At 38.7% G+C, this 26594-nt stretch overlaps 1 protein-coding gene across 2 annotated transcripts in view; it reads left to right on the top strand.

The window, feature by feature from the left end:
* Positions 1 to 11056, top strand: part of ngfrb (nerve growth factor receptor b) — a 44139-nt gene extending 33083 nt beyond the window's left edge. Inside the window, exons 4-6 of one of the 2 annotated variants that reach the window (XM_084434674.1) lie at positions 7013 to 7283; positions 8401 to 8561; positions 9557 to 11056. In XM_084434674.1, the coding sequence (XP_084290800.1) occupies positions 7013 to 7283; positions 8401 to 8561; positions 9557 to 9885 (761 nt within the window). In that variant the 3' untranslated portion in view covers positions 9886 to 11056. The remainder of the gene's footprint in view (positions 1 to 7012; positions 7284 to 8400; positions 8562 to 9556) is intronic. The other variant, XM_084434675.1, reaches the window with a different exon arrangement.
* The last annotated feature ends 15538 nt before the right edge of the window (positions 11057 to 26594 follow it).

The following is a 26594-nucleotide window of genomic DNA, read 5'->3' on the forward strand; positions in this document are numbered from 1 at the left end:
TCAAAGATTATTCAAATAACAAGTAGAAATTAATTTAACAAGCATAAAAAAGCCTCAAAAATCAATCTTTTGCCCACTGTAATGTTGCCTTCTTGTTTATTTTATAGTGATAGTTCACCCAAAAATAAAAATTCTGTCATTAATTACTCATGTTGTTTCAAACCCATAAGACCATTGTTCATCTTCGGAACACAAATTAAGATATTTTTGATGGAATCCAATGGGAGGGCTCCATTGACAGCTATTTAATTAACACTTTGAAGGCTCAGAAAGGTAGGAAAGACATCGTTAAAATAATCCATGTGACTACAGTGGTTCAACCTTAATTTTATGAAGCGACGAGAATACTTTTTGTGCGAAAAAAAAAAGAAAAACGACTTTATTCAACAATTTATTCTTTTCCGTATTGGTCTCCAACGCGCGTTCACGAGAGCACCGCGACACAATGCACGCCCTTTAAATAACAAAAATAAATAAATAATTGCACCATTGACTAGACCAGGTTTTTGTTGATCGATGGCGCAGTCTATTTCAGTTGCCTCAAAATAGCAATGCGCCTGAACACGTTTTCAGACCAGCACACCCATGGGCGCACAGATGGGCACAAATGCATTTGCTATTTAAACAACGTGGCACAGGACGTGAAAATGATAACTGCGTCGGGCTGAAACTAGCAATGCGCCGGGTGTATGATAGGGCCCTAAGTGATTTCAAAAGTGTTAATAGTTACACTTCATTTTAAGTAAAGTTGTTACTGTGTAATTACTCAAATGTGCATCCCTAACAAATACTGTCCACTACTTTGAAATGCTATAGTATATAATTATGTAACTACGTCACCTTAAAATAAAGTGTTACCATGTTAACATTAGGCCTGGTAAGCCTTCAAGTTCAAATTTATTTCAAAACAGATTTCAAAATACATTTATTTGTCTAAATACCACTAAGTAAGCTGTCTCAGTAAAAGGAAATATTCTTGACTTTTAACTGACAGGAAGCCCTAAAGATCATGAGTGGCAGTGAACAGAATTTATGCATTAGCACTTAATTAAATCAGGTAGTAGGAAGCACTGATTGAAGATCAGATTTCCTTGCCAGTGAGCTTTGACTCTGACCAGTGGATGACATTGTTAACTTACCCTAGACTAGGTTAACTTGGTGATTAGAGGGACAATTTGACTCTGTTGACATGATACAGATCGTACGATTTTCTGGCTTGCGATTATAACAATAGTAAGAGAAGGACTTGAAAGAGGAAGGATGAAAACATAAGAGAACTGAAAACAGGAAAGCAGAAGAAAAGACAGATGCGTATCAGGAGACACAGATTTAGTGGCGAGGGGGAGAAAGCATATGTACAGAAGCGTTTGTGGTCGATAATAGAGATGGAGTTTCTCAGCTGCACTCTCAGGTTACTCACACTGACCTTTTGTGAGCGGTATCACATTTTGCTGCAGAGAACAAGCATGCACACGAACAACACACTACATATTCTGCTCTCCTCTCCAGCTTGACAAGGCATGTAGCTGCGTATATTCCCGATAAACATAATGACACAGTCAGATCTCGCTTACAGGAAATACTTTTTCCATACCGTCATCTTCTCATTATAGACTTTCTCAATCAAACAGTCGTGATTGTGAAAACTAATTATCAGTCTGTGTGTGGTTTTTTTTCTGATTTTGCTGTCACAGGCATACATGATTACAGTAATGCACACGTGCAGACTATTTTGCCATAAAATGTGTTTTTGCCCAGGCCTGTTCTCTTTTGTTGCTCATACTGTATGGGATGTTCTGTAACATTATAATGCAACTTCGATGAAAATGGAAAACACAGTTATTACCATTATCCCAAACACAACTGTCTACACTGAAAGTGACCACAGCCCAATGCTAGGGTGTTGCTAGGTGGTTTCTTACACCAAGAACGAAAACTGTAATTATAACTATGAACACATTTTTTCAAATCATTGTAAATCTAATAGCAGAGTCCACACCACAACTATAGCAATAATGACATAGATCGGATTGAAAGTGGTGGTGTAGACCTGGAATAATCCGATCACAGGGGAAAAGAATTAAGCCTATAAACGCTTGATTCTCTCTATTTTCTCAATTGGATTCAAAAATACCTTGCATTTTGCACATACAGTGCTGTGATGAGCTTACATATGTTTTATGTCATATGATCATCTGTATATGTATTTGCATCTCATGCCTTAAAGTTATATATGCAATAACTACGGTGACATTATTGCAGTGACTTTCTCCAGATCAGATCGTGTCAACTGTGTACTGGGCATGCGCTGAAGTTTTGTTTGGAATACATGCAACGCACATGTAAACCAATAACTGAAGAGACTCACTTAGTATATCAGTGGTTCTCTACTTGTTTCACTCCAAGGCTCCTCATTAGCCGCTTTCCGACCAAGTAGTTACAGGAACTTAGTTCTAGGAACTGTCCACTTCTAAACAGTTCTAAGAACTACTCTCCCCCAAACTCAGTTTTGCTGTTTGCGTTCGCACTGGCCAAGTGGCCATAGGAACTAGTAGGAGGGTTAAGGGAGTGACGCAAGGACGGTGACTTTTATTTTGACGGCGCAACGGACCTTTATTTTGGCGGCGCTGAGAACGCCAGAGCAAACATTAATGCTCGCATTCTCTGTGTTTATTAGTTAGCGATCTGTCTAACAGTACTGTTTATACTATTAATATGTTATTAGATAGAACTGTTATAGAAAGTAGACAGTATATGAAAAAAAGGTTATTAGCCTACGCCGTGTGGTTGATGTCCAGTGTTGCTAGCTGGGCAGATAAACATAATCATGTTTGGCTTGCCCTCAAAAGTTGCGTTGGATTTTCTCTTCAGCATAAAGGTTTAGAGACCCATCTATCACTGTTTTCCATGTTTGTATAGATAGTTTCTGGAGTAAATATATACGCTATAATCTGTGTGTTTACATTAGTTGTTTTAAAAATGGCGGGTGCTGGTGTTCCGCGTGTTCGGTCAATCAGCGTACACTAACGTCACGGGTAGTTCCTATAGTGCTGGTTTAAACCCACTCTGAAGTAGGACCTAAATTAGTTCCTCCAAATGGAGTTCCTAGAAATAAAATCGTTCCTAGTTCCTGCGGTGCGAACACGCCGACATCCGGGTACTTTAGCCAATAGTTCTAGGAACTGTGAAAAGGTTCCTCCGGTCGGAAAGCAGCTATTGTCCACAAAAAGGTCCCACAAATTTTTTTACATTTGTTTTTCAAAAAAAAATATTTTAGAGCTTGGGCATATCTATAAAAATGTATATTCATTATAAAATTCATGGAGTTTTACCATTTCATTAATTTATATGACTTTTCCAGGTCTAGATATCACACTTTGAAAATTAGGCCACCTCATAAATACAGGTTTTTCGAGACTCTGGGAACCCTGCTTCTTCAAAGGAAACAAAGTGTTCTTGGGGAGGTGAATTAAAATAAGAAATATCTTTATTTTTAGTTATTTTAGCTTATTTTAAAGCTTGTTTTGTCTTATTTTAATTTATCTTGAAACCCCCTTGGAAGTTTACGGAGGGCCCCTAGTGGGCCCCCTGGATGAGAATCAATGTCTTCGTTTTTTTTAGATCAACAGTCGATATCTAGTTTTTCATGTCATTGACAAACATATGGTGTGAGGTGAAAGCATTACACTCTTTTCTGACAGTTACTAATGTTAGAACTATTGTCCTCTCTCTTAAGTTATGAACAATGGCAGATAATTGGGGAATTATGTGGTTTTAGATGTCGAGTGAAATTAAACTCTTGTCAAGTGCGTAGGAGGGCATGCAAGGAAAGAAACAGAACATTTTTAACCACATATCTGAGAGGATGAAAGCAGCGGGGATGTCCCGGAATACCAAACAGTTTAAAATTTGTATTAAATCCATGAAGAGACAATGCAAAGTTTCATGATATTTACAGACCTTATCTGTTACTATCAGTGTTGGGTTTCATTGACTGATAATTAATAAGTCTTTTCAAGTTTATTTTGATTCAGACTTGACACAAAGTGATGATTCACAGATCAGATGTTTGAATGGGTAAGTTGTTTTCTCTGTAACTAGTCCACCTTTGTCTACCAGTTTGATCCATTCAGGTTGATTTGTGGACCGTTTACAATCATGAAAGCCAGGCATTGTCACATTGTCAGGTAGCCAGTATTTATGCCTCTGAACATCCGCTGATACGGTATTTGTGTGTATAAGAACATGTAAATGTGCTTCATTGAAACAACAAAAGTCTAATAAACTACTAAGAGGGACAGAGCAGAACTGTGTAGATGAGAGAGTCACGTCTTTATGAAGCTGAGGATAACCGGCCGACTAAAGGTCAACCATGCATGAGAGAGATGTGATGGAGAGATAATGGAAGAGAAAGAAAGCAATACGGAGAGTCAGAGGAGTTCCAGAGACATGGGTATGGAGGGGGATTGTTTCTTGACAAAGAACATCTCTGTCCATGTTGGTGTCTGGTGTCCCTTCTCCAGTGATTCAATATGTGTGAGTGAGTATGTGCTTATGGACTGGCATATTATCCAGAGATTTCAGGAGGAAAAGGAAGCGGATATGAATTGAGAAATTGAATTTCGGGCCTGTTTACCTGCAAACACAATTCAAAGCCTCATAAGATACTCAAATATTGGTTTCAAGACAATACACTAGTGGCATCTGTTAAGGTCGAGATTAGATTGTCATTCACTTCATAGGGTTGTTCTTTCCCTCATCCTTATAGCCATTAAATACACAGACTTATAGCTGTGTCTTTTTGTCAGATTTTTAAATACTTTTTTTAGGGATGCTCCGATAATGATTTTTGCAGCTGAAACGTAAAAGTAATCGCTTACTTTTAGTACCTCTACAAAAAACAACAACAAGGTATCATCAATTACATGGTTTCATTTTATAGAAAACCTTTAAAATTTGGAAGAATAATACAACACTGCTGAGAAAACCTCAGAAAAAATGATGCAATTTATTTATTTATTTTGGATTATTCATGCTTGACATGATGACTATTAGAAAGTGACATATGACGTATGTCATAAAATCATAGGTCATAGTTTTTGATGATCGCCCAGCACTGTTTCAGCTGTGCACTCCTATTCTATGACGCACTGTACATCAAGACCTGTCAATTTGAGAGATCAGTCCAATCCAAGTGCGCTCCAGCTGTAAAACAGTGTCCGATTGTTCTCCACACCTTATAGCTTTAGCCAAGCAGCATGTTGTGTCACTCCGTGAGGATTTTCTCAAGATCTACGCTTCATGTTATGTTGTGTCTGAGCTGTTTGAATTGAGACAACCTGTTCTAAATAAAGTTGTGTGATTTACTCTGGTTTACTAATGTAATGGTTTAAAGTTACAAAGCAGAAAGTGGCACAAAAGCCTTTTCTGTATACTGTTTACATGTGCAAACAGTTTTTAAACTTCCAGCACCAAGGCCACTCAAAAAGTGGGTTGCATTATATTAGCAACTGCCTAGAACTACCCCAGAACACCCTAGCAACCACATAGCAGCATGCTATGTTTCTAACTTGAAACAATACAATTAGAAAAAAATATTCTTATGTAAATTGTTACATTCATTTCCATGCAACAATATCGTTTCAAAACTATTTCTACAGAATTTTGTTCTACTTGTGTTTCATGAATGAGGTCAGTTACAATGCTGGCCACAAAACAAGCTCACATGCCCAAAATTCCCTCCAAAATGTTTCATTCTGCCGTACTTTGATCAATAAATCCATACCCAACATTCCCTAGAGTATGGCCCTTCCCCCAAACCAAACCCCAAATGACCCCCCCATCCCCCTACAGCCAGAATATCTAATGATCTCCAATGTGTCTGTCCATCTGTCTATGGTATAACTTTCACCACACACACACACACACACACACACACACACACACACACACACACACACACACACACACACACACACACACACACACACACACACACACACACACACACACACACACAGAGTAGCCTTGGGCGAGGCCTGTCCTACTTGGGCTGAACTTATACCTCTCCAATCTAATCATAGTCTCCTGCACTATCTGAGTGTCCATTAGGTTGGACTCAGGACAATGTCTGTTTATTACGGCCCCCGATTGAATCAAAGATAATCCAATCAAAAGAATAATTTTTTAGCTTGCTGGCGAACAGAGCTGACAGGGCCAAGACAAAGCAGTCTTAGTTCTAATGTGCTTTTACTAAATTTTACAATATTCTCTGGGCTGTTTTTGTGTCTTTTATTTTGGATTAGTTCTAGTAACGAATGACATCCTAGATGGAATCTGTAAACTTTTTCCACAAATGTATTACACATTTTAGTAGAACTTTTATTTGCCATAATATTAAGTGAAACATGCAGGGAATGTGTAGAACTTTCAGCGGAAAGTTTTCCAATTCTGTGGAAATGAGCAGTGGGCACAGATGCCATGTATAGGCCAGCTAATGCTGTAACTAACTTGACCCTAAAAGAAATAGTTTTGTGGAACACATAAGAAGATATTTTGAAGAATGAACCGTTTTTATCCATACAATGAAAGTCAATGGGGTCCAACATTTTTCAAAATGTCTTCTTTGGTGCATACATTTTAGAACAACAGGAGGGTGAGTAAACAGTGAAAGACATGAATTATCCCTTTAAATTACTAACTTAAACACAACAAAACTTATTCAAGCAAAATTTTATATATATACACAGTATGTGCAGTATTTCATCTTTTATGTAAACTACGGTATTGAATTGCATGAATGCGCCCCTAGTATCGCTGTTAACTCAATCCTTCCCTAGCTTATTGTGGCTCATTTGGAATAACAACTACATGATCTTATATGCACTTTTAACTTGCTTTAGAAACCTCTTATGCCATTTCACATACTTAAACAGCTTTTTAGCAACTAACAGATTTTGTAAATGTCTTTTTCTTTTTCTTTTTCTTTGTCTTTGTCCCTTTCCTCCAACAGAGCTAGATACTCCTAACAGCTCAACCTCTCCTTCTCTTCCTTCTACTCCATATGTTACACCTGTTCCTTCCCTTTCTACTTTTTGTTCTCCTGCTCCATCAGTTGTCCCGTATACAGACGAGTCTCCACCCAACAGTCCTACGGAGAGCGTGACCACGGCTGACCCTGGGCTGAAGAGACTCCATGGCCTGAGCGACAACCTCATTCCCATCTACACCTCCATACTGGCTGCAGTGCTGTTGGGCCTGGTGGCCTTCATCATCTTTAAACGGTGAGGAGGATCGGAATTATTCTCTCCCCGTGATGTTTTTTATCTCCACTCACAAAGCACAGTGCTATGTAGGCTTTAGTTCAGCTATTTTTATAAAGGAAAAAAAAGTGCTTCTAGGCTGTTTTTCCATCTGATCCATCACGAGCGCATTGTTTATTATGAGGGGTAAAACAAAGTCAGATTTAATTTCTGATTGGATGAAGCACATTCAAAACCTTAAGTGAAAATGGCAATATAATAATCAAGACAGCATATTCAAATATGCAGAATAACAACTATATGTTTTCCCAGACTGAAAATGAAAAGAAGGCCGTTTTCTGAGCAGACACAGATGGAGGTTGTGGAGGAAGGGGTCATAAAATACTAAAATCACTGCTGGAGGGTAACATTGACCCGCTTTGGTTCCTTTGGGGTGTGAACGTCCTGGTGCTTTCAAATCATTGCTTGTTTGGGTGGTCCTACATCTCAATTTCTGGCTCAACCAATGGGGTGTGTTGGGGCGGGACTAGATTGTCTGAACAATGGCAGAACGTGTAAGAGTGGTGCAGAAATGTCAGACTTTAGGTTAGAAGTGAATACTGATTTTAGCCACATTTCTACCGCAGGACCTTTCCCCAGGAACTAGGAACTTTGGGGTGGTTCTCTGTGTGTTTCGACCGCAGGGACCAGTGTCTAAATGAAGTTCTGGGTAAATACTTCCCCCTCAGAAAGGCCTACTCACGAGGTAGTACTTTTTCAAAGACCAGGAACTTTCCCGGGGTGGGACTCACGCAGCATTTTATTTCAACCACCATTTTAAAAAGTCTGTTGCGGTGCGTGCAGCAAGTTGTTTGCTATTTGAATCAACAATGGAGTTTAAAAAATACAGACGACGAGGTTCAGGCTTTATTAAACTTATATGCGTAGGGCGAAAACTAGCGGGAACTGGACAGTCGTGCACAGTCCTACGTCACCGGACTGATTTGCCTTATGTTCAAGGTACTTTAGAACACGATGGAAATGCAGACAGCAACAGGTCTGAAAAAAAAGTTCCTGGGACAAATTGTTCTGGGTAATTTCGGTGGAAACATGCCATTTGATAATAAAAGCTTCTGATGTTTGCCTTGATGTCTTTCAGGTGGAACAGTTGTAAGCAGAATAAGCAAGGAGCCAATAACAGAGCGTGCAGTGCAAACCCCAGTCAGACTCCTTCTCCTGAGGGAGAGAAACTCCACAGTGACAGCGGCATCTCAGTGGACAGTCAGAGCCTGCAGGAGGGCCAGGGGCCTCCACATACAGGTACAAACTTTTAGGTCAGGGTTCATCAACCTACAGTAATCGCTGGCAAGCGAGCGAGAGAGGTGTATGTTTTTCATTTAGATAAAGTACCTGGCTCCTGCATACAGATCTACATTTTGAGGTAATAATTCCTCATAGCAACACAGCTTGTTTTATTAAGTTAGGAACTACTATTAAAGTGTGAGAATTAAACTGCGCAAGTCTATGAAACAGGACCGCTCTGAAAAACCATTAGTGCGACCACTGCACATCACGAACCACTGAAAGCACGACGCAGATCCTAACAATAGATGTATCAACAAGTTAAGTCCGTTTGAGTGCTTATTGTAGCTTTGAGAAAAAAAGAAGTTGATGCTATAAATTTCGGGGCATGCTCAAATATAGAGTCCTCTTAAACATAATGATGTTTCCCCGTTCATGTGTAATAGTGGGGTTCAGTAGGGTCACATTGGAAATATATAGTCTATATATAGACAGATTATTTCTCCTGAAACCACCCACATGCCAACAAACCAATGAAAACACAAAACAATAATGACGATTCATAACAATATTATAAGCTCTTGTGGATCCGCTCACCCGAATCCCTCTGTAACTGGTACAGAAAATGACCGTCGCTTGGCAAATAAATAATTTACAGACAGTTACACGTGTATCCCCAACATTTTATTATGTAAGCTTTATGTTACACCTGAAATGACAAGGGACTCTTATGTTAATTTGAATTAGCCAGTCCCTGAACTCTTTCTCTCAAATTACTTAGGAATACAGAGCATTCATAGCGTATATGGACTGCACACCACACCCCTGCTAGATAGTTTGGTATGTTAATAGATATTACAATGTTTATGTATTTGGCCTTGACGGACTAGATCTGCTACGCATGCTGCTGATGTTACTGCTGCTGTTGCAGAGCAAGTACAGTGAAATGCTTCTTTGTAGTCTTGTTTTAACTATATTAATCCAGATGGCTAAATGTATTCTCTTTGTTTTAGTGGTCAAGATAGATGGAAGTTCAGCCCTGTCCTTGCCCTTACACACACGGGAGGAGGTTGAGAAACTGCTAAACTGTACCTGTGAAGGGGAGGAGTCAGGGGCCAACGAGGAAACCGATTGGTGCAGTCTGGCAGGGCTACTTGGATACAAAGAAGAACACATTGCTAATTTCAAGCAAGAAGAGAGGCCCATCCAGGCCCTTCTGTCTCATTGGGCGAGCCAGGATTCGGCTAATATTGATACGCTTTGTACAGCACTGAAGAAGATCAATAGGGAGGATATTGCGCAGAGCATCACTGTCAAACCAACTGCTACATCCACCGTATGAGAGAACAAACACGCACGCTCACAAAATCACACTTTCAAGTGTGCTCCCAAATACACACCTTACATTGCCTTCAGCATACTTCGATGTTGATGTATCACTGGTGAAGTTGTATCACTATATCTTTAACTTTATGCTGTAAACTCAAGTGCCGTTTCCCTTTAAACCCTTGATTATGACCAAACTATGTGCAAATGATGCATTGTTCTCTAAATATTGTTTGCATGTTCCTTTAATTTGAGGAAAGCCATATGGACTTGAACATGGATATTCATGTGTTTCCTGAAGATATTTAGGATAAATTACTCAAAATCATTAACACATTTCAATACAGCAAATATACAAACTACACGCCACATCCAACTTCATCCTACCAATAATTACTCTTTTTTTTATCATTCTACAATTTCATTTGTCTGCCTCTATACAGTATAGAAACTGCTATGTAACATCCATAACGCATATGCTAATGATATGTCAAATGTGGCCAGTTCAGTCATTTGCTAAGTGTACCATATCCACTGATTATATCGCATCAGAGCTTGACCCCTCATGTACACAGTTGATGTTGTGCTCCTGTGCTTTAAATACTACCAGTGAGAGTATGAGGAGAAGGACCAGTCATAGTAAAATGAAAAAGATAAATCACAATGCTCAATTTGGAGGCTGTGGAAATGTTTATCTAGAAGAGATTTTCTGTTATGTGAGCTAAAGAAAGCTAGATTTATGATGCCATTGTTGTCAGTTTATTGCTGATTTGATTGTAAACTAAACCACGATTTGCTACTTGCTATTGTTAGTGCCAGGTAGTATTAGGTGTCGCGGTTTTGTTGGAAGGCAAGAAGAGTTGAGGTGAGGATCTAAACGCTAGCGATATATTTATTAAATGAGAACAAAAAACACTCTTGAACACAGGAGAACAGGAACACTGGAAACACACAGGAGCAAACTAATACATTGAAAACACAGGTCTATCCACCTTTTTCTTACGCCCCATGACGTTTTCCACGAATTATGGGAGAACCTACATTTTAAAGCATTCGTGTGAAAACAAACCTGGAATGAATCGTGAGGATTTGGGGAGAAAAACTAAAGATTCTTTGTGCATTCCAGTGAATTATGCATGGGATGAATTGTAACTGAATGCACAGTTTATGTTGTCTTTTTTCAGAGGCTTTTTCTTGCCATAGATATTCTTGATATACCATGTCATGTTAAAATACCAAGCGTTAGGCTATTCTCCTGACATCTGAAAATAGAACATGAAGGAAATTTCACAGCTCGTTCAGTCAAACTGACAGATAAGGATTATTTGTAGCGCAACCTTATGATTTGAAATGATTTGTTTCAGTCTTTTTGAGTGGAACTTCCCTAAACCAGAAGTGCCTCCCATAATCTAAAACGCAGTAGGCTCATTAGGAAAAAGGTGGATATAAATAGAATAAACAAGCAACTAAACAAGACACAGGTGAACATAATCAGAAACTATACAGAAACAAATGAGAACCTAATTGGAATTCATCACAACCAAGAAAAAAGGAACTAAACATAGGAACTACAGGAACCGTGGAGTGAAATGAAAATCACAATAAGTCCTTGAACAAACGTTAACAAAATTAGATTAGACAGTAGGGAGTTGTGACATTCTCTAGCATTTATTGTGTACATTTATGGGTCTTTGAAGCAACTCTGGCATGAGTTGTCAACTGCATTTCTTGGTCAACCCACTTGGTAACAGAGAGGAACCATTTTGGTAAGAGTTAAACCATCATGTAGAAGTTAAGTCAGATGTGACGCAGAGAGATGAAATGGTAGGGAAAAAAAGAGAAACATCAGAGAGAGGTCAAACTACAGGAGGACACTGTCTCTTTATCAGATGCTTTCTGATGCCAGATGACAGGATGTTGAATTTCGTTAAAAACAGTGGTAATAAATATTCTTATTCCAAATCTAAACTAGATCTTTACAGTTTCTGAAGATTTATTTGCCCGTGGGTGATTTGCTAGGTCTTGATATGGCTTGGGTCCTCCAATTGAAAACTGTAAGTCCAAATTCTAAGTCTAAATTATAGCAAAAATCTTGATTGATGTATAATTTATGCCAAAGTTTAATCAGACATCTTACTCAAAGTATGAGCAATAATATAAGTGTTGGCGACATAAACAGACACCACTTAAGTATGTTCATTGCATCTTTTTGGGCAGGTGACTGAGAACATTCTGGAATTAATAAGCAGGAGGTTTTGTCGTCCTGGTGGTCCGGCTGAAAGATGATAGCGGTTTCTTTTTCTTTTTTACTTTTTTTACTTTTTTCTTTATTACAGCGGTAACCAGACACTGGTCACTACCTGGCTCAGGTTATCACCATGACAAAAGCACTTGGCCATGCAGTCTGTGACCCAGATAGAAAAATGTTAAAGATACAAGACACAAATACACCCATAAACACAGAACAAAGAAACAAGCTTCCCTGTAAAATTAACCACTGACTGATATGACCATCAAGGGTGATTAAACGAGGCTCTTTTGAAGGCATAATACAGGGTTCCCACGGTCATGGAAAACCTGGCTGTATCAGGGAATTTTCAAAAGTGGATTGGTCGTTGATTGGTCAACTCAACAACTCATATCTTTTGTGTTTATTGTAATGTTGGACTCTTAAGATTCAGCAACATGTTAATGGATACTGTACCAAGAATTGAAGTGATCCAATGTAACTTTTTGGGTTTGCAACTGATATATTTGGTTCAAATACTGAAGTTGGTGATACAGTGCTGTTTTCGATGACAAGTAAATCAGTTTAAAAGAAATCTCCAGGGATTTATAATTTCTCAGGGTTTGTGTGGAGATTTGCCCATCTGTCAATGTTCCATGTTGTTATGTCGTCAGTATCAGTGGCCTTATGATGGAGTGTTATGGAAGCACTAGCTGAAGGTAACTTCAGCACAGACATTTGGACTCAAATAGCTTTTTTACAAGTATGGAAGAAGGTCAGTTTGAGAGGGGAGAGGTGTTGGATTTGCTTGTTATGCAGAATATATGAAACATTCAAATTCTGTAGCTGCATGGTTGTCAGTATTCATAGATTCTTGTGATGTCCATTCAGTTTGAAAAGCAATGCAGCTGCGTACATTATTAATATTTTTGAATATTAAATACTGATTAACATTATTATTATTATTATTTTTGTCTATACATTTTTGGAAAACTTCAAACATATTGTAATTTGTATCTTAAAATGAAGGCATTCTCCATTTCTGGATGTGAATTTTTTCTCTCTTTAATTCATTTTTTTCTGTCTCTTTTTTTGTAGCACTTACAAAGTATAATATACATTTTGTATAACAAATACCTGAGATTAATATCAGGTCAGTGTTGTTTTTGTTCTGTTTAGTATGTACATAATTTTGCTTTGTGTATGATAACTGCTTTATTTTTGTCTTTATTCATAGACTCAGAGGCTTGTTATTGTTTTTTTTTTTTTATGTTAAATATAAGCCAATCGTGAAACCACAAACCCAACAAGCTCAAAGAAAGTTACATGATTTGCCATGGTTTTATACTGTTTTGCCAATTTTGTCTTGTACAACGTCATCTTTATTATTTGACAAACAAAACAAAAAAGATTTGGTTTAAATGTATTTGCAGATTATTTTTTACACAATATCAGAGTGCATATCTCTGAGATGGATGTTCTAATGTGGCTCTCTGACAATCAACTAAAAACATACTTGTAAAGTTGCAGGAATATGGAATTGATCAGAAACCATTAATACCCAGAGACTGAATCTTGCACTTGGTGGAGGATCTTCGTGAGATGTGTGAGGAGCATGAGAGGGTGAGCAGAGGTTTTGTTGGGCTTATTTGGACACAGGTTCTGCAAGAAGAAACAATATTGAATGTTACTTGTATTTACTGTTATGTACACTGTATCATATAAATGTGAATTTACTAGAATTCATAAAGTAGGTTTAATGCAGTTACTATTACAAACAAGAAATAATAAACTAAATAAGATTGCAACTGTACATTTGTCTGATTTTTCCCCCCGCAAAAAAAACACAAATATGCTACCAGTTTAAATATACGTTTTCTTAAAATGTTAAAAGTGTTTAAATTACCTGATCATGCTGTAAGTTTTCACACATCAGGTCACTGGATCACAGGGATTTATTTTGATGAATTCCAGGGTTTCAGGTCTCCTTACACTATTGAGTTAATTTGAGTTCTCACATCTGCACAAATGTCTCTGAGGATTTTGGGTATTAGGTAAACTGTTGACACAACAGATGTCTTATCCCCACTGTGATGGTCAGTTCTGGGCCAATAAACAGACCGTCATTGGAGCAAGCATTCCTCTGTGTGTGTGTGACACCGTGGGGACCTAAATTGAGGTCTCAGTGAGGAAAGAAGCTTATAAATCATATATGTTTTCATTTCAGTTTTTTTTTTTGAAAATTTACAAATTCTGAAAGTTTTCTGTGATGGGTAGGTTTAGGGGTAGGGTTAGTGTAAAGGGATAGAACATACAGTTTGTACTGTATTAAAACCATTATGCCTATGGAGAGTCCCCACAAAGATAGCGAACCAGACGTGTGTTTCACCAGAAAATGCAAATTCTGTCATTGTTGACTCACCCACTCCTTGTGAAAAAGAAATACACTTTAGCCTACTTTAAGATATGTACTTATTACAGAAATATATACTTCAAACGAATATGCTTAAGTATGAACTGAATGTTATGTTTTGGACTAATTCCGTTATTTGCAATTACATGAAAATGTTTTATAGTTTAAATTACATTAAATGCAAGTTGTTAAGCTTTTTTTGACTCGCTTAAGTAGGACTTGATCTTTATATGTAATTTCATAGTTACTTCTATTGTCTTTGAAATATGGGTAAAGTGTTCTAAAGTGCACTGACAAGCATTTGTGGTAAACTAAAATATACTTTTATGTAATTTTTTCGTGAAACTTGTATGTCATTTAAATATATTTGTAATTGTAAATTATGTAAATTGAGTACATTTAAGATATATATACTTTAAATGTAACATCGAATAACACCCATACAGTTAAAATTGTAATCAAGTACTTTACATGTGCTCTACCCATACACAAAAGAAATATATTTTCTGGATATGTTTTGGAATATATGCACATATTTGAAATTGGCCCAATAAATATATTTCATACTTATATTTCATATATTTTTGTTATATTTCAGAATATATTTCAATGTATTTTTTTCTGTACGGGTCCCCAAAAGTGTCAAAAATATATGTGGCATATATTCCAAATACATTGAAATATATTCTGAAATATAACAAAAATATATGAAATATAAGTATGAAATATATTTATTGGGCCAATTTCAAATATTTGCATATATTCCAAAACATATCCAGAAAATATATTTCAAATACAATTCTTTTGTGTATGGGTAGAATGTTAGTCAACACATCAAAATAAGTGTCTTATTTAAAGCATGATAAAGGAAAGGATAATTAAAACATAATGATTTCAAATGTACTTTAAAATGTAATCTGACATACTCAAATTTCATTAGTATTATATTGTCTGCAAATGCATTTTTAAAAACATATACTTTTAAGATTTGAAGACCACCACAAGTACACATTCAATACAATTAAGCACACTTCTTTTTCACAAGTGTCACTCCAAACCAAATGTTGTTTTTTAGTAGAAGTAGAAGTAAAATGACTAATTAAGTAGAATTCACACAGCTCCAAATGACCACATACAATGGTCACTCTCAAAAAATATATATAAATGGGCCATTGTAAGAGACCTTACAGCTTACTTGCATTTCTTTCTTTATTTTATTTTTATTTTTTATGTGTTCTGGATCTATTCCGCTTTTCTGTGCTGTTTTCTAAATTTAAAATAAAATAATCAGTACATTTCAAAAAAATTTAATAGAATAAATAACTGTGGCTTCACACATCAGTCAAGCATTCTCTTCTTGTCTAAATGGATGTTTCTTGGCCAGAATGACCTCCAGTGTGGACCAGACTTGGACCAGATTTCCAAGCTCCATATCACTTTCTTATTTTTTCCTTCGTACAACAGACAAATAAACATGTGGTGCCCATGCCATGAAGTGCTCTGGAAGGCATTTACTGAATGGGAGAGGAATGTGTGTTTGTCTTTGTTTGTGTGTGTTTCTGCTCATACTTCTCTTTGCTGAGCAAAATAATCAGGATCTCTTGGCTCCTGACGCAGCATGTGCACAGTCAGATCTTTCTGAAGTGCAATTAAATGAATGTGGTCACAGACCAAACAATAAAATGGTTATTTCCTGCTCTTCCAACCAGTGTTTGCTACAATTCTGGCCTCATAAAATGTTTCTTCATTCAATAATAAGAGGGAGGAATATTCTAATCATGACTGAACTTTTCTTGTCTGTCATTTAAAATAATGCTGTAATGGAAACAATATAGATGTGTGCAGAAATCTTGTGTGTTTCATATATTCTGGCACCAGTGCCGACTACATTGATTATAAATCGCATCTATGACCTGTTTACTAGCAGCTGCTGGAGATTTTTCTCATCTTCAAGTTCCTCTTGTCTTACAGGTCTTAATGACATTTCAGAAAATGGAAGCTGCAATCAGGAAGTGTTTAACATATTTTTTATAGTCTTTCACTTTAAGTTCCATTTGACTTCCATTTCAAAATTTAATTTTAGTCTGGAAACTGCGTGCAGGAAGCACTTTGATTTCTTTTTATAGCCTTCCTGATTTAAAGATTAACTTTTTCTTCCATTTCTGATTCTCAAAAGAGTTAAGGTCTAAAGAGACAGTGAGGTTTTGTTTGTGTGTGTGTGTGTGTGTGTGTGTGTGTGTGTGTTTGGTTACATTAAGGTGTTTATTTTAAGATGTCCTCAGTGTAATTATACATTTAAGGACTAAGTAATATTAATGAACTGCTGTGCATGTACTATATGGTTAAGATTAGGGTTTGGTTTATGGTTAATTGCATTTATGGGAGAGGAGTGTATGTTTGTCTTGGTGTGTGTTTCTGCTCATACTTCTCTTTGCTGAGCAAAATAATCAGGATCTCTTGGCTCCTGACGCAGCATGTGCACAGTCAAATCTTTCTGAAGTGCAATTAAATGAATGTGGTTACAGACCAAACAATAAAATGGTTAATTGTGCATTAAACCTCTGGATTTCCTGCTCTTCCAACCAGTGTTTGCTACAATTCTGGCCTCATAAATGTTTCTTGATTCAATAATAAGAGGGAGGAATATTCTAATCATGACTGGACTTTTTTTGTCTGTCATTTAAATAAAATCTGTAATGGAAATAATATAGATGTGTGCAGAAATCTTTGGCAAATGATAGTGTGTTTCATATATTCTGGCACCAGTGACATTTCAGAAAATGGAAGCTGCAATCAGGAAGTGTTTAATATAATTTTTATAGTCTTTCACTTTAAGTTCCATTTGACTTCCATTTCAAAATTTAATTTTAGTCTGGAAACTGCGTGCAGGAAGCACTTAGATTTCTTTTTATAGCCTTCCTGATTTAAAGATTAACTTTTTCTTCCATTTCTGATTCTCAAAAGAGTTAAGGTCTAAAGAGACAGTGAGGTTTTGTTTGTGTGTGTGTGTGTGTGTGTTTATTTTCAAAATTATTTTATTTAATTATTTTATTTAACGTGTAAAAAAACACTGCAAAATAGTGTTAACATCTTTTTATGTATTTAAGTCACATTTCTCCATACCTTTCAAAAACTGTTTTGGGGTTGAAGGTCAGTGCAACATTCGGCAACCAGCAGATACCACTGTACCACAACATTATGCCTGTGCTTTGTATAAAGAACTATCAGTTCTGTAAAAAAAATCAAATAAAAATAATAATATTGATATTTTCCCATGAAAGATTTTTGTTTTTCTGTGAAGATTTTAAGAGTACTTCTGTTTGAATCATGTAGAAAATTATAATGTCAATCCCTTAAATGTGATTCATGGTCATTTGATTTTCAACCATGGTTTTTGGTAACTGCAGGAACAATAAAAAATGCTGCAATTTCTCAGAAACTGCTTAAACCATAAAAAAAAAAAAAAAAAAAAAAAACTTTAGAATGTGAAAACGTGATATTTTAATTTCAATAAAAGCAAATGTGCTAATAATTGGGGATAATTTTGGGGACATGGAGTTTGATTGGAGTTTGACTGATAACATTTAAAAAGATCAAAAATTTAACATTTATTTTGCATTACACAGTTACTCAACAAAATGATTGAAATTCAATATCATGTTTATCACATCTATAGAAAATAGTTTCTGCAACGAAAAATAAAAATATAAAAAAGGTAACTGAGACTCTTTATCTCACAATTCTGACTTAATTTCTTGCTGTATTGCAAGAAAAGTAAGAATTGTGAGATATATCATATCACATCACATCACATCATATCATATCATATCATATCACATAGTATTTTAGTAATGTAACATATCAACAGGCCAAAATTACATTTGAGTAAAATAATTCTACTCAACAGTAATAAACTTCTAAATACCCCATAGTTATTTCTAGAGTTTATGAATGTAATAGAGTTATACCTAGATCCCTATGGAAAGATGTGAAAACTCTCAGGCTTTAGCAGGCCTAAAACATCTGTCATAACCCCTTCCTCTGGTATTTACTATACTCCACCCTCACAAGAAACTCACTCAACCAGTTGACTGACACCCATAACCTTTCAACAACAACAGAAAAGTGTGACAGGGCTTAAACAGCTCTCTTTTTTTGGCATCAGTATCATTAGTATTATTAAAGGCACTTTCATAGAATTTGTCAATTATAGTTTGTACAGTTTGATGAAAGTTATATAGTTTAATGGAATGCTGCGCTTTCATATTGTTGCTCAGTCTGTTTTAGTTTATTTTCACTCTTATGTACTGAGGCACTGAAGCTGTCAGGAATTAGTCATAGAAACATTCAGTCTGCTTGTCCTGTCATGCCACTCCTGACAACAGCAGAAAGCATTCACAAACACTCAATCAAGTTGCATTTTAGATAACTGAATTAGAATAAGTCTCTGGCTATGTGTGTCTCTGTGACAGCTCTCTGCTTCACATGAGCTCAGAACAGAGGCAGGATAGAGAAAGAGTGTGCAGGACTGGACCTGTGCACTTTTATCAGCGTTTGTGTGGAGTGAACGTCCTGTTTTTGAACACCTGCCTCTCGCTCATAGACCTAATCTGCCCATTTACTGAACTCTATCAGTTTGTAAAAACAAATAAAAATCTTTAAAAAAAGACTTTGTTAGATATAATCAGCATATGGGCACATTTGCTAGGAACCTAATGAAATACTTTTGTTATTCAGTGAAATTCAGAAGGCTTTTGTTGGAGTCGTATAAGTGCCTAAATGCATAAAATGCAGTTGGGATGGGGTCAGGTGTTGTTGGGAGATGGCATAAAAATCATACCATACTCAGGAGCCCCTTAAAGGGACATATTGATGGTAAAAAAAAAAAAAAATAATGAAAAAGACGAGATGAGATGAGATGGGAGTAAAATATATGGCCATTACAAAACATTTACGTTCCCTCTAGAAACATTCTGTTTGTTTGCCAAAAATTTGTGTTGGAAATAATATGAGGTGGGAGAAAAATATAGATTTCAGTGCTTTTGTGAGTGAACGCAAATATTACCTTCAGATCATCTCACATTTTTTTTCAATCCATGTTCCCTTATGGAGTCAGAACATTTCAGTAAATTTGGGTAACAAAATAAATCCATGTACAAAACGTCTCAAGGTTACGACTGTAACACTGGTTCCCTGAGTAGGGACCGAGACGATGCGTCGATGACGCTTTGGGAACACCCCCAGCGTGATTGCGTCTGAAGCATTTGACATAGATGCTTCAGACGCAATCACGCTGGGGGTGTTCCCAAAGCGTCATCGACGCAATGTCTCGGTCCCTACTCAGGGAACCAGTGTTACAGTCGTAACCTTGAGACGTCCAATGGAGTCCAATGGAAAGAATGAACGCCACGGGCGGGTGACGTCATGACCAGGAAGAGATAAAAGCGCAGAGCCTGTCTTTGACCCTGGGGCAGCATCCAGGTCCAGGCTATAAAACCTCACGAATGTGAGCGGTGAGGACCAACCCGCCGCATCGCAAACGTCTTGGAGAGGAACCCAAGATAATAAGGCTTTAGAAGCCGCCATACTCCTAGTGGAATGAGCGCTGAGCACCAAAAGGCACGGCAGAGGACTCATAAGCAAGAGAAATAGCCTCAACTATCCACTTGCTAACTGTCTGGTTAGAGGCTGGAAGACCTTTCTTGGGTGATCCAAAGCAGACAAATAATTGATCGGATTTCCTCCACGGAGAAGTCCGATGAACATAAGTGTCCAGTGCTCGCACTGGACACAAGAGGTTCAACTTTTCCTGGTCCGAAGAAGTAAACGGAGGAGGACAGAAAGCCTGCAGCACAATAGGCCTCGGAATATTGGTCGGTACTTTAGGGACGTATCCCTGTTTAGGGTATAAGAAAGCCTTAACCATCCCGGGTGCAAACTCAAGGCAGGTGGGAGATACCGAAAGGGCCTGAAGGTCTCCGACTCTTTTGAGGGACAAAATAGCTAGCAGAAAGATGGTCTTAAATGTAAGACATTTTTCTGAAACCGAATCTAAGGGCTCAAAGGGAGCCCCAGACAGACCTTCTAGAAATATTGAAAGGTCCCAAGCCGGCACCCTAGTGCGAATTGCAGGCCTCAGCCTCAAGGTGCCACGAAGGAAACGTGTGATCAGGGGGTCTCGACCCAAAGATGTATTACCCACCAGGGCGTGGAAAGCCGCAATGGCCGCCACGTAAATCTTAAGGGTGGATGGACATAAACCTGATGCAAAGCGATCTTGCAGAAACTCAAGTACTGTATTAATTGAACAGTTAACTGGATCCCTCTGACGCTGGTGACACCAAGAAGTGAAAACTCTCCATTTTAGTGTATATAGTTTCCTCGTAGCAGGAGCTCTGGAGCTTCAAATGGTCTCAACAACCTCGGTTGAGAGACCACTCTCTATAAGTTGGGCCCCCTCAGAGGCCAAACCCATAGTTTCCAAATCTCTGGCTGGCCGGGGGTGAAATATTGTGCCCCCTGCCTGAGACAGAAGGTCTCTCCTGATCGGGATCTCCAAGGGAGGGCCGTCGAGGAGATGAATTAGGTCCGCAAACCAAATTCGCCAGCGTGGTGCTACTAGCAGTAGACTTATTCCGTCCTGACGGACTCTCTCTAGAACTTCTGGGAGCAGAGCAACAGGGGGAAATGCGTACAGACGTACCCTCGGACACGTCTGTACCAAAGCATCCATCCCCAGGGGTGCTGGGTGAGTAAGGGAGAACCAAAGTGGACAGTGCGTCGTGTGCTGAGACGCAAACAGATCCACTTCTGCTTGGCTGTAAAATTCCCAAATTTGCTCCACCACCTCGGGGTGGAGTCTCCAATCCCCTGGCCTCAGCCCCTGCCTTGACAGGGTGTCTGCTCCTATATTCTGGTCCCCTGGAATGTACACTGCCCTCAGAGAGAGTATTTACCTTAGGGACCACAGGAGGATCTGGTGCACCAGTTTGCATAGTGGACGCGAACGCAGACCCCCCTGACGATTTATGTAAGAGACCACCGATGTGTTGTCCATCCGAACAAGCACATGATGGCCCCTCAGGTCTGGGAGGAAATGTCTCAACGCATTGAAGACGGCCATCATCTCCAGGCAATTTATGTGCCAAGAGAGATGATGACTCCTCCACAGACCCTGAGCTGAGCGGCCTTCCATTACCGCTCCCCAGCCGGTGAGGGAAGCATCTGTCGAGATTGCAACTCGATAGCAAAGAGCTCCCAACACCGGACCCTGGGACAGGAACCAATGTTTCCTCCAGATAACCAAGGCGCGGAGACACCGCTGCGTGATCTTGATCATACGGAGTGGGTTTCCCCTCGGGGAGAACCCTCTGGTCCTGAGCCACCATTGCAAAAGTCTCATGTACAGCAGGCCAAAGGGTATCACATTGGACGCTGCTGCCATGAGGCCTAACAGTTTCTCAAACTGTTTCACAGTGCATGACTGGCCTAGTTTTAGCTCTTTTGTGGCTGTGAGGATAGCAGCTACACGAGTGGGTGATAGAACGGCTCACATCGTGACCGAATCCCAGACCACACCAAGAAAAGTGGTCCTCTGTACTGGAGAAAGCACACTCTTCTTGGCATTGAGCCTCAACTCCAATTTCTGCATATGAGCGAGAACGACATCTCGATGCCGAACCACCAACTGTTCTGATTCCGCTAAAATCAGCCAGTCATCTATGTAATTCAGAATGCGTATGCTCTGCAGCCTGAGCGGGGCCAGAGCTGCATCTACGCACTTCGTGAATGTGCAGGGTGATAGAGCTAGACCAAATGGAAGTACCCGATACTGGTATTCTTTGCCCCGAAAGAAAACCTCAGGAACCTCCTGTGCTGAGGGAGGATGGAGACATGGAAGTATGCGTCTTTCAGATCTATCATGACAAACCGGTCCTCGGATCTGATTTGAGTCACGATCTGTTTGAGTGTCAGCATCTTGAACTTAAGTTTCTGAACTGTACGTTTCAAATGATGAAGATCTAGTATGGGGCGCAACCCTCCATCCTTTTTTGGAACAATGAAATAACGGCTGTAAAAACCCAATTCTCTGTCGGGTGAATACACCTGCTTTATAGCCTCCTTTGCTAACAGAGCTTTCACCTCTTGCTCTATTACCAGAGCCTGCTCGGGATGCACTATCGTGAGCAACACCCCGTTGTAGCGTGGTGGATGAGAACCTAACTGGATTCTGTAACCTCTTTCTACTATCTGCAGGACCCATTGAGATATGTTTGGCAAATTCTTCCATTCTGTCAGAAAATCTACTAAGGGAACCAGCCTCTCGAGGCTGGCCTCTGGTGTAATTGAGACAGCCAGTTCGGGGACCTGGCAGGAAACACCCGAATTGACTGTTTTCGAACCCCCCTCAGAAGGCACGAGGCTGACGCAATGTCGAGTTGACACTGCACCAGAAGCTCGCTGGAGGCCGCTGCGTCCCGAAGCACCAAGGGTGGCGAGGTTGGCAGAACGGCCCCCTGAGGGCACCGAGATGGAACGGGCACCGTATACTGAGGTGTGTACCGTTCCATCCCGGTTGGGGCTGCCCTCATTGGTCTGACACTGGTGGCGTCAATTCCTTTTCTTTTGAGCCGAAGCATTCTTAGCCTGAAGAACGGTCCTCAGATCCGGCTTCTGCTTAGAAGGCTTCGGCTGAGAGTGTTGCGTCTGTTTCCAATATTTTTGCGGAGGGGCACGAGACGCAACACTCTCCTTTTGCTGTGCGCAATATGAGGAGCTAGATGGCTGGGGCTGCTCACGCTCAGCAGCCCCAGGGGGTTGGACACGGCGAGGGAGACATTTTTTGAAAACCTCTGCCTGCTTCTTAGTTTCCTGGAACCTCCCGACGACCGAGTTAACGGCGTCGCCGAAGAGGCCAGAAGGATCAAGAAATAAAAGGAAGGATATAGAAGGATCTGCAGAAAAGCTCTATCTTTCTCTTTTATTTCTGCTAGATTGAGCCAGAGGTGTCTCTCAGTGGCTACAAGGACTGCCATAGACTGCCCAATTGCTCTGGCGGTCTCCTTAGTAGCCCTGAGAGATAAATCTGTGGCCCGACGAAGTTCTCGAATTTCATCGGGCCCAACCCCCTCACTTCTGTCCAAATCCCCCAGCAGGTCAGCCTGATATGCTTGAAGCACTGCCATAGTGTGAAGGCAGGCTCCGGCTTGACCTGCTGCCGTATATGCTTTGCCCACTAGATTGGATGTTGTTTTTAATGGCTTAGTGGGCAAAGCCGAGGCCTTCAGGGACGATGCTGAACCGGGAGACAGATAGCTCGCAAGCGTCTGTTCTGCCCGGGGCATCGACCCATAGCCATACTCTTTCAACCCCCTTATTTGTGAATATACATGAACTTGGGGACTGAAAAGAACAAAAACACCGGATGCGCTTTTATCTCTTCCTGGTCATGACGTCACCCGTCCGTGACGTTCGTTCTTTCCATTGGACTAGTTGACATAGATGCTTCAAACGCAATCACGCTGGGGGCCTTCCCAAAGCGTCATCGACGCATCGCAAGTTCCCTCGAAAGGGAACATCAACTAATGTCCATGCTATCTACAGTATTAGTGTTTCAACCAGAGTTAAAAGTAATGCATTACAAGTAACGCTAGTTACGTCAGATTACCTTTTCAAGTAACTAATGTAGTCCATTTCTTTTAAATGTACAAAAAATTTGTGGTACATAGTTATTTTTCAAATAAGTAACACAAGTTAATTTGTTTTCCCATTTATTGACTGACAGTACTCCTGTCCCCATGTTGAGAGAAATCAGAAGTAAGGTGTAGAGGTGTTGTGTGGGCTGTCTGAATGCCATTGTGTTCCCTTAGTCTTGGTTGGACTTTTATGTTACTTCCTGTTCTGTGTGCCATGTTGTAGTCCTTTGTAGTGTTTCCCTGTTGATTATTCTCCCCAGGTGTGTCTTGTTAATTTATTATCTTGTTAAGCTTGTTTGCCACTGTGTATATATAGTGTTTCTCTTGTGCTTTGTCAGTCAATAGGCGTTTCTCAATACCAAGTCTTAAAATGAAAATTACATTCTTGAGCATAATAGCCACCCAAATGTGGTTCAGGCAACAACTTGTACATTGTTTATGTTCACAGCATGTGTTTATAACAAAACGAAACATAAAACACAACCCTACCTCTTTTCATTTACATTTAAAAAATAGTAAACATATTAATATGTGGTTCAGGCAATATTATGTACTCTGATTATCTTTATGAAATTAAATATGACACAAAACACAACCCTGTCTCTTTTTGTTAAATTAATTTTCAGTTTTATCGTAGTTTTTGTCCAACTCCATTGACTTGTATTTGATGTGCTGTGAGGTGCGGTATTACTCCGCCGCCGGAAACTGGACTGGAGTGTCTATTATTCAAGCTCTCAACGGAAGAATGTACGGGTGTAAGGCGTTTGGAAAAATAGGTCCACAGTTTTACAACGAATGGTAAAACACCTGTTGTAAAGCATCTTTTGCAGCAATTTTTGTGTGAGCATATCAGTGAACACCCCTGTTTCACGTCTTTGTAAACTAAAGTTTAATGCGTTTTAGGAAGGATTGTTCCAGTGCACATATGCAGCCATTGTGGAGGTGGGGGGGAAAGCGAAATAAACCGAAAATTCTCGGGCCAGCAGCATGTGTCCAAATTTTAATCTTAACCGTTCTATTTCATCAGAAACGATCTGTAAACAGGGCTTTAAGTGTAAAATACCGAACTTGTCCTTTGACTTATACTGAGAGAAAAGTCCAAGTATAATTGGCCTGTAATCTTTTGATAGAGATTTACTTAAAAGTATAATTAAGTATTCAAAGTATACTTGGCTTGTAGTTGTGTTAACTCTTTTGATCGAGTAGCCTATTGAATATACTTTTTTTACATAGTTTTTCATATACAGTCTTATGAAACTTACATTGTTTGAAAATACTGATATAAAACAGATATGTTTCTAATTCTGCGTATCAGAATTTTTGTGTAGGCTAGTCCACTGGTAGTAGGACTTTACTCTAATTCTACTTTCCCCACCATTGACTGAATTTTCCAGCTATCCATGTTTTCACTGTTATACGGTAGGGGGCGCTATGACACATCTTCTAGTACAGAATCTCCAGAACAAAACACAGGAGAAGAAGAAGCTGAAACAAGTGATAGAAGATTGCTCACTCAAATGTAAAATAACGTGATCATCAAACATTAAACACCGTGTATATCAAAACTGTTTAATATTACCAAATGAAATGAAGCGTAACCCAATAAGAGAAAACGACTGTGAAGCTTATTTGGGGGTGTTGGACTCGATCTACTCCATCTGTGTTTTGATCACGTTTCTGAATCTGATCAAGGCGTAGTGTTTGACAAAAATTGGATTTTCTGAACTTTTTTTTTTTTTTTTTAAATGTTGCCTTTCTTTGTGAAACTTACCAACATTCAAGCGTTGCTAAAAAAGGATGCATGAAGCTAATAAAATGTTTTTAAAATTAAAGGACAGTTAAAGGTATTTTTCAAGTATAAAAAATAATATCTACATTTGAACATAGTAGTATACTGCAAATGCAAAAATAATATATAAATAGTAAACTATAAGTATAACGTTATGTTCACTTAAAGAAAACTTACAAGTATACTTGCAATATAAACTACTAAACTAGTAGTTTACTGAGAGTACACTTCAGTGTGTACTTTCATAAACTAAAAAATTTACTACTTGTATTAAAATGGTAAACTACTAGTATATTTATAAGTTCACTTGTAGTACAGATACATTACAAATGAGAAACCTAGTTGTGTACTTAAAGTTTACTTCTCTTACACTTATAGTACACTTAAATGTATACTTTTATTATAAAAAAGTTTTATATACTAAAAGTGGGCCAATTTAGTCCCAAGCAGTATCGAAATAGTACACTTACAAGTTTACTACAAGTACACATTGATATTAGTATACTTACTACATAAAGTAAGTCTAAATATAGGCTATAAAGAAACTTCACTTTGCCCTCAGCCAAAATGATTAGCCAGGGAACAAATGATAGATTCATGA

Source organism: Rutilus rutilus (genome assembly GCF_951802725.1).
Source record: "Rutilus rutilus genome assembly, chromosome: 16".
NCBI classification, from domain to species: domain Eukaryota; kingdom Metazoa; phylum Chordata; class Actinopteri; order Cypriniformes; family Leuciscidae; genus Rutilus; species Rutilus rutilus.